The following is a 9,258-nucleotide window of genomic DNA, read 5'->3' as shown; positions in this document are numbered from 1 at the left end:
AGGAGTTGGACAATTGAACTCCCATTTTCACTGTAGGCCTCTTTGTACATCCTAGGCTGAGGCTGATATGTTTTGTGTATCAGCTGTATTAGATCTTACAGAAATTGATTGAAATCCCTTGTCCATTGCAGACCTCCTCCTGTTCTGTTTTATTCCTTCACTACTGCTTAATGGAATCTTTGAAGGGAGGGAAGACAAATTCATCTAAGACCTTTTTCTTAAACTAGAGTTTATTGACTTTAAAACTAGAAAAATAACAAGCAATTTATAAAATGCACCCAAGTCTTATGGACTTCTATAAATACATAGTACCCTGGCTTTAGAATACAGATTTTTTTTTTTGAGACAGGGTATCACTCTATCACCTAGGCTGGAGTGCAGTGGCGTGATCTCAGCTCACTGCAACCTCTGCCTCCTGGGCTCAAGTGATCCTCATGCCTTAGTCTCCCAAGTAGCTGAGATTACAGGTGCCTGCCATCACACCTGGCTAATTTTTGTATTTTTAGTAGAGAGAGGTTTTGCTATGTTGGCCAGGCTGGTCTTGAACTCCTGACCTCAAATGATCTGCCTGCCTCGGCCTCCCAAAGTGTTGTGATTACAGGCATGAGCCACGTGCCCAACCAGAATTCAGGTAATTTATTTCTTAAAATATGGCAATCTTTTCCTCAAATAAGTGTTAAAAACAGGCAATGTCACCTTAATCTCTTACTGGTTTTTTTTTCTCATGGGATGGTACAGAATTAGAGTATGATAGTGTCCTGGGTGAAAATGGTAGAAGGGATGCTAAGTATAATACAATGAAATAGTTTATTCTCTTTAGCTCAGTGGTTCTCAACTGGGGACTATTTTTCCTCTTGGAGGATATTTGGTACAGTCTGAAGACTTTTTTGGTTGAGAGAACTGAGGATATTCTACTGGCATCAGTGCATAGAGGCCAGGGGTAACTGCAAGCATTCTTTTTTTTTTTTTCTCTTTTGAGACAGGGTCTTGCTCTGTTGCCCAGCCTGGAGTGCAGTGGTACAGTCATACCACACTGCAGCCTTGACCTCCTGGACTCAAGCAATTCTGCCACCTCAGCCTTCCAAGTAGCTGGGAGCACAGGTACGTACAACCATGCCTGGCTAATTGTCAAATTTTTTGTAGAGATAAGGTTTTGCTATGTTGCCCAGGCTGGTCTTTAATATGTGGGCTCACACAATCTGCTTGCCTTAGCCTCCCACAATGCTGGGATTATAGGCATGAGCCACTGTGCCTGGCCTAATATTCTTAATACATAGGACACAACAAAGAATTATATAGTCAAAAATGTGAATAGTACTGAGGTTAAGGACTTTTTCTCTTGTGCAACAATGTGAATATACTTAACATTACTGAACTGTACATTTAATGGTTGAGATGGCAAATTTTATGTTAAATGTATTTTACCACAATTAAAAAAAATGGGTCCTTATTTACTAGGAAAAATTTCTGTTTACCAGTTAGTTTTATGCTATTTGATCAGAAAAAAACGTTTTATTTACTTCTATGCTCTGTTAGAGCTTACTTCATTGTGAAGATTGAAGTATGTGGTGAAATACAGAACGGAGCCCGTATGTGCAGATACCCTAGGAAAGACAACTAAGCTACTGTGCCAGGGATTGCAAACCACAGACATGAATTAACTATGGATAACTTAAGCAATAGACAAAATGTATTGGAAGGCAGTGCAGTCAGTTGTAAATCTGGAAGAGAAGCCCTACACCTAAGCTATGAGAAGGACAGGGCCCAGGGCAACTTCGGGGAATCTGTCTGGGTGCAGGATTCAATAGGCAGTGTCTCCAGAGCCCCATGGCCAGTTTGAATCCACCTATAATCCCTCCAGTGTTTTTGGGAGACAATGTCTGATAGGCCAAGCTTGGGTCCTGTACTCTTCTCTCAGCCCAGGCAGCTTGTGGCAACCTATGTGACATCTCATGAAGATTGTACACAAAGGGAAAAGGCAGTTTCTTGTCTCCAAAAGTAGGGTAATGGGCAGGTTAAAACAATAGATATCCACTTTAGCTGCAAGATAGATACTGCCTCCTGCTGTCCAAAATCAAAATACAAAGAGTTAAACAAACAACAAAATGCTTAAATCACCACTTTTGCTTACTGTGAACCTTAGGGAAATCATTTAATCTCTGTTTTATCTTCTACAAAAGGAAGAACTTGAATTTAATGACATAACTTCCTTTTCATTCCAGCATCATATATATGTATATTTCCTTATGTTTTAAAAGGGTCTTTGAACTCTTGTTCACATACACTTTATATTTTGCCTGGATTGTGGATTCTCCTCTCATTTGATCTATTCTAGGAATGGCTTCCTAAGCCTGCAGGATAGTTCTGAATTTTGGGGTATTGATCTGCTTTTAGGGTATGTGTGGGAGAGATAATTTTTATTGGTAAGAAAGTAAATTTCAATTGTTCATCTCCCTATAGAGAAAGACATGCATGGGTATTGGGAGTGTGGAGGAGGAGGAAGAAAGAGAAGGCTGAAACGGCAAAGCCCTTGCCAGCTCCGTTTTCTGCTAATTAAGGTTAAACCCTGCACAGAGAGTGCTTCACCCAGAGAAACACTGTGGGTTTCTGTGTGTGGAAAGGGAGGACCTGAGCTGAAGGACATCAGGAAAATGAGTTCCTGGGGAAGTGAGAAGGAGTGGGGTTTAGAGACAAGAGGAGTTGGGAGACAGGTGGTAGGAGACTGTAGCTTGCAGAAGCAGGTGGCCAGTGAGAAATTCCTGATCTGGGATAAGTAAAGGATTTGGGCTGGGTGCGGTGGCTCATGCCTGCAATCCTAGCACTGGGAGACTCAGGCCAGTGGATCACTTGAGGTCAGGAGTTCAAGACCAGCCTGGCCAATATGGTGAAACCCCATCTCTACTAAAAATACAAAAATTAGCCAGGGATGGTGGCACGTGCCTATAATCCCAGCTACTTGGGAGGCTGAAGCAGGAGAATTGCTTGAACCCAGAAGGCGGAGGTTGCATTGAGCCGAGATCGCATGTCACTGCAAGCCAGCCTGGGCAACAGAATGAGACTCTGTCTCCCCAACCCCCCAAAAAAAAGATTTGAAGGATGGGGAAAACATCCAATTTTAGTTTTGTTCAATTTTATGAAAATTCCACTATTTATGCAAATCTCCAGCAACACCTACCTTTTCATTAAAGCCTTGTAGCACTGGTTTGTAGAAAGTAAAGAGAACAGGATGAGACCAATATCTGGGTTGGCATGGGGAAAAGGGAAGGGAACCTGGAGAGTGGCTGCAGTAGGAGAGATTGCACGAAAATCAGGAGGTGAGGGGAAGGTAGGAACTTGGAGCTGGAAGTGATGGTGAGGTGGTAAGTCGTAAGTTGTTGGAAATTCTCAGACATTTGTGGGAAGAACTGGACTTTCCAGGGGACTCAGAGTGAGAGCATGGGCCACAAAGGTAAGGGGAAATTAGTGTAACTTTGGGCCACACTAGTGAACGATAAAGAGGTGGAGCTCCCACTTTCCCTCTTGGGTGGAAGGGTGAGGTGCAGCAGAAGACCCCAAAATAGTGTGGTGGGATTCTTTCTTTGTCCTAGTCTTTCTTCTCATTGTATAGTATGTCTTCACTTGCCATAGAAAGAGTGCTCCAAAATATAAATAAATTTACCATGGAATAAACATTTTATTTATTTGTGTACATAACATTTATTGACATCTACCCACTGCTAGTATAGATGAGTAAGACACAGTCACGCCATAAATGAGTTTATCCTTAAAAGGAGTGAAAGACATTCAAAAACCAACTGCAATAAAAAGGGTGACATAATTGCTAAACAGAGTGGAAGAACAGTGCTTATCAATTCTGATTGTGCAACAATGATATAAAATCCAGTGAATGAATGGATGTTCTCCTTGAAGTTTCTATTTCTTTCTTGAATTACTTCTCTTTCCTATTGAGAGGAAAAAAAAAGAGCATTCTGATATGTAGAAAATGCATAAAAACCATCCTAAGATTATACAGACAAAGGAAATATCACAGAAAGTATAATCTATTATTCACTCAGCCCAGTTCTGTGTGCCTGGGACAAAGATTCTGAAGAACAACCTCCAGAGGCTAAGAAGGCAGGATTGACTGGAGTGTGGGCCCAGGGCTCAGGTACCTTTGTATCTTGTCTCTACCAGTTTACTAGCTGAGTGACCTTAGGTAGTTTACTACTTAACCTCTGTTAGCATCTGATTACAAATCTGTAAAATGTGGATAATAATGTCTCATTGAATTCTTGAATTAAATGAGTCAATCCATGTGAAGTCTTGAAATATTGCAAGTACTCAATGCATGTTAGCTATTATTTATTTATTTTTTGAGATGGAGTCTCACTCTGTTGCCCAGGCTGGAGTGCAGTGGTGTGATCTTGACTCACTGCAACCTCTGCCTCCTGGGTTCCAGCAATTCTCATGTCTCAGCCTTCCGAGTTGCTGGGATTACAGAAACACACCTTCATGCCTGGCTAATTTTTGTATTTTTAGTAGAGATGGGGTTTTGCCATGTTGCCCAGGTCTCAAACTCCTGGCCTCAAGCGATCCCCACCTGCCTCAGCCCCCCAAATTGCTGGGTAAAGGCGTGAGCCACCGTGCCCAGTCAGCTATTATTTTTATCATTCTGAGTATAGCATTAGGAATCTTGTATCTTAATCACTTTCTTTGGAATCTATGTTTTCTGCTCATGTTATGTTTTAGATTAACTCTCTACATTTACAGCCTACATAATTAAATTCTGTTTCCATTTGTCCAGAAGTTACTTCTTTCCACCTCTGACCAGGGGTGCCCTTTTGTCTAATACTTGGGTTTTAATGCACTAGTCTCTTTTCTTCCTATTAAATTTAATCAGTATGCCTCGGATCTTCTTTAGTCTCTTTGTATTTTTCTTAGGGTTCTAAAATATTTACAGACTGCTGTAGAATATTCCATGAGTTTCACAGTTTTCTGTGAGGGGAGGGTAGTATTTTCAGTTTTCTTGGTGATAGCGTTACCAACAATAGTCAGCATTTTGTGAATCGTTTGGACAGCAGTGGTTCGTTAAGTCAGATCCTTTGGGAATAGTTATATAGCATTTTCCAAAGTGCGTTCTCTGAAGTACTATTTTATGGGACTCATTAAGACCCATAAAAAGGATTATAATTTAGGAAACACTGGGTTAAACGTTTGTTCAATAGTCTATACTCTCCAATATTCTATGTACCTGAAATATAGTAGGGTTTCTTGAACTTATTTTTCCATAGTCGCCTTATTTGTGAATCACCCTGTAGGACTAGTGTTCTGAGAATACATTTTGGGACATGCTAATTTATAGTAAATGCTAGGTTGAACTGATATCTTTTTTTTTTTTTTTTTTTTTTTTTTTGAGGTGGAGTCTCGCTCTGTCGCCCAGAGCAGTGGGGTGCAGTGGCCAGATCTCAGCTCACTGCAAGCTCCGCCTCCCGGGTTTATGCCATTCTCCTGCCTCAGCCTCCTGAGTAGCTGGGACTACAGGCGCCCACCACCTCGCCCGGCTAGTTTTTGTATTTTTAGTAGAGACGGGGTTTCACCGTGTTAGCCAGGATGGTCTCGATCTCCTGACCTCGTGATCCGCCCGTCTCGGCCTCCCAAAGTGCTGGGATTACAGGCTTGAGCTGGGATTACAGGCTTGAGCCACTGCGCCCGGCCGAACTGATATCTTAAATCCAGTGTCTTACTGAAATATTTCTTCCTTGAGGACAGTCCTCTATTATGTGGAAGCACTTTCGTTGCTCATGTGATCATTCGAAGAGTCTTATATAATCTTTTTGCAGTGTATTCTCTTCATCCTGATCTTTTTTACTGGCTAGGTTTAGTTATATCTGCTGATTTAAAGATGTCATTCTGTATTCTTTTTTTTTGAGACAGAGTCTCACTCTGTCGCCCAGGCTGGAGTGCAGTGGCGCGATCTCGGCTCACTGCAAGGTCCGCCTCCCGGGTTCACACCATTCTCCTGCCTCAGCCTCCCGAGTAGATGGGACTACAGGCGCCCGCCACCTCGCCCGGCTGGTTTTTTGTATTTTTTTAGTAGAGACGGGGTTTCACTGTGTTTGCCAGGATGGTCTCGATCTCCTGACCTTGTGATCCGCCCGTCTCGGTCTCCCAAAGTGCTGCGATTACAGGCTTGAGCCACCGCGCCCGGCCCATTCTGTATTCTTTTATCCTTACTAGGATAAAAAGCTTACTGGGCAGTGATAGGCAGGGATATGTAGTAGAAAGAGTATGAAGTCACTTAGCCCTCACTTGGAATCAAGGCTCATGCACTTGGCAGTCACATGACCTTGGACAGTCCACTTAGCCTCTGTGAACCTTACTTTCCTTACCTTTATCCAGAGACAGAGCTTTTTATTCTTGTCCTTTGATTTCTTTCTCAAATTCTACTTTTGGCTGACTCAATTCAGTAAATCCAAACCAGTTTTCTTAAAAAAACTGAATTTGGAACTTGATTAAACCAAAAAAGCATAGATTGGGACATGGGATATATATAAGTATCAAGACCAGGAATGATAAGCAGTTTCTGTCCGTGGTTAACCACTTTCTCTGCATGTGTATGCAAACAGGAATAGTAGGGTCACTTTTAATTATTTAGGGTTGAATCTTGAGGAGTGGGCAGCTATGAAGAAAGGTGTTTTGTCCCTTCAATCCACCCCTACAGGGGACACTCTCCTAAATAAACTATTTAAACTGAGAGAGGAAGAGCAGTGGGTGGCAGCTTGAAGAAAATCTTGACAATATCATTTGCGTAATTTTACCACATTGTACTATGTTACTGAAACTCACAATCAACATCTTCATGGTATAACACAGCCTAGTTATATTTTAAGTATCTAAGGTCCCCAGTTCCTTCCCTTAATAGGCTTTTTGATATAAGTTCCAGTGTGGTTTTCCAGGTAAATACCCACTTCCTAGCCTTTCTTTTCCTACCCCACTCTAAAAGGAAAATGTGAAATCCTCTTATTTGAAATAATAAATATTACCATATAGTTTCTGAATGCCTTTAATATCATCCTGGGAAAGTTTAAAATTTTCAGGATCTCCATTTCCATAGGTCGGATACATCACTGCATTGGGATCAGAAGAATGTCCCATACCCAAAGAATGGCCAAGTTCATGCGTTGCAGCATACAGGAAGTTAATTCCTACAACCGAAGAAGTGAGAAACTAATGATAAAAATAGCTGCATATATTATTGTTATATTACATATAATATATGATATCATAATTTAAATAACTAAAGAAAATACCCAATTTTAGCCCTCGGTAGCTTACTTATTTGTTTCTAGGCTTTCAAAAGTGGAGAGCGGTTAGAAGGATAATCAGAAAAGGAGTACTTTAATCTCATCACTACTTCTGCTTCTTAAAAATGTGTAATTTTTTTATTTGCTTCTTTCATTCAGGCAGCAATACTCTGCAGTGGAAAGCAAAGGCTTTAAAAGCACTAAGACCTAGGTTTGAAATGGAGCTCTACTGCTTACTAGCTGGACAACTCTGGACAGATTAATTGATGTTGCTGAGTGTCAGTTTCTTACCTGTTAAACAGAGACAGTAAATCCTGCCCTATAGATTTGTCATGATAACTAGAGTTTCTCCATATTTGGGAAGTCACAGCCATTCAATAAATGTTAGTGACTTTGGATATCAGAAGAGAGAAAGTTCACTTTGAGAAAGCGAAGATTGAAAGGCAGGATCTCCAGGCAATGCTGGGTTTTGTCTTTCATTTTGATTCACTAACTTATATCACATATATCCTTTGCTCTCCTTCAAACTCATTGAAAGGCTTTCCAAGTATGCGGAAGGTGTGAGCCTGTGAGTTGGAGGAGTGGCCAGAGCTCTGGTGATGTAGCATTGAATTGAAGGAAGCTGCCTTTAACCTACCTTAAGTGGGAACAAAGAAGAATGAAAAGAATATGCCAGATGTGAATGGGAGGCAGCATCACAGTTTTACATAGATTTTCAAAGCAAGGCAGCAAGCTATGGTGATTCCCTTTGCCAAACACAAGGACACATTTCCCTTTTAGGGCCAGTTGGTAGCCTTTTTTTTTTTTTTTTTTAAATTGTCTCTAATTGGGATTTTTCTGCCAGAGTCTTCTGCATGACTTCTCTGATGTGCCTATAATATCCTACTATGTAAAGTGATAAATATGATAGACTAAGTCATGGAGCTGGTTCTTTTTGGAAAATAGTGAATAATTCCAGAATTACATATGCTTCTTAAATATCATAGTTTCTACCTCTCTTTCTTTTCCATTTGGGGCATGTATTTTTTGGAAATATGAAGGAAGAGCTATAATTTATTGAATTATTAATATATTCCAGGCACTATATAGGCATTATCCCATTTAATTTAAAGAATCCTTGATGTGGGAACTATTTATATTCCCATTCCACAGAGGAGGAAACTGAGGCTCAGAGAGATTCAATAACTTGCCCAATGACACAGAGTAATTGGTAGATGTACAGCAAATTGGACCAGTGCTGCTTGACTCCTGAGTGTCCGTCTTCTGTATGTGTAGCATTATGAGTATATTACATGAAATAATGCATTTCAGGCATATAGTACAGTGTTTGGCACTTAGCAAGGGCTCAATACTTATTATAAATTAAAATAATTATTTAACTTAGTGTAAGTCCAGGATTTTAAAAAGGATGTGGAGTAGAAGAGACATGAGATGCTATACCTAGACTGCTACCATCCGTCCAGCGTTCATCCTCATCGAAGTGAGCATCTCCTCCAAGACCTGGTCCAGGTGCAAAGGCATGAGCCAGCGTGTTTCCTGGCCCATCAAACGGGTATGGGTCCCCATGAGCTGAAAGAAAATGGAGTGATTGTTCTTAGTGACTGATTTTTTTTCTCCAGTCATTTTATTTTTCAGTTTATATGATTATTGAGGCTAGAAAAAGCAGCCCAGTGCAGGCCAGGCACGGTGGCCCATGCCTGTAATCCCAGCACTTTGGGAGGCTGAGGTGGGCAGATCACCTGAGGTCAGGAGTTTGAGACCAGTCTGGCCAACATGCTGAAACCCTGTCTCTACTAAAGATGCAAAAATTAACTGGGCATGGTGGCACATGCCTGTAATCCCAGCTACTTGGAAGGCTGAGGCTGGAGAATCGCTTGAACTCGGGAGGTGGAAGTTGCAGTGAGCCGAGATCATGCCACTGCACTCCAGCCTGGGTGACAAGAGTGAAACTCCATCTCAAAAAATAAATTAAAAA

The 9,258-nt window shown here is 41.1% G+C and overlaps 1 protein-coding gene across 1 annotated transcript in view; it reads right to left on the bottom strand.

Moving 5' to 3' along the window:
* Positions 1 to 3,653: 3,653 nt before the first annotated feature.
* MMP7 (matrix metallopeptidase 7) overlaps positions 3,654 to 9,258 on the bottom strand; it is an 11,269-nt gene continuing 5,664 nt past the window's right edge. Inside the window, exons 4-6 of the mRNA XM_017850086.1 lie at positions 8,724 to 8,852; positions 7,023 to 7,184; positions 3,654 to 3,941 (exon numbers count right to left, since the gene is read on the bottom strand). Coding sequence (XP_017705575.1) covers positions 3,913 to 3,941; positions 7,023 to 7,184; positions 8,724 to 8,852 — 320 coding nt within the window. The 3' untranslated portion in view covers positions 3,654 to 3,912. The remainder of the gene's footprint in view (positions 3,942 to 7,022; positions 7,185 to 8,723; positions 8,853 to 9,258) is intronic.

Source organism: Rhinopithecus bieti, unplaced genomic scaffold (assembly GCF_001698545.2).
Source record: "Rhinopithecus bieti isolate Rb0 unplaced genomic scaffold, ASM169854v2 scaffold_33302, whole genome shotgun sequence".
NCBI classification, from domain to species: Eukaryota; Metazoa; Chordata; class Mammalia; order Primates; family Cercopithecidae; genus Rhinopithecus; species Rhinopithecus bieti.
Note: the sequence above shows the minus strand (reverse complement) of the source record. Positions and strands in the feature narration are given on the sequence as shown.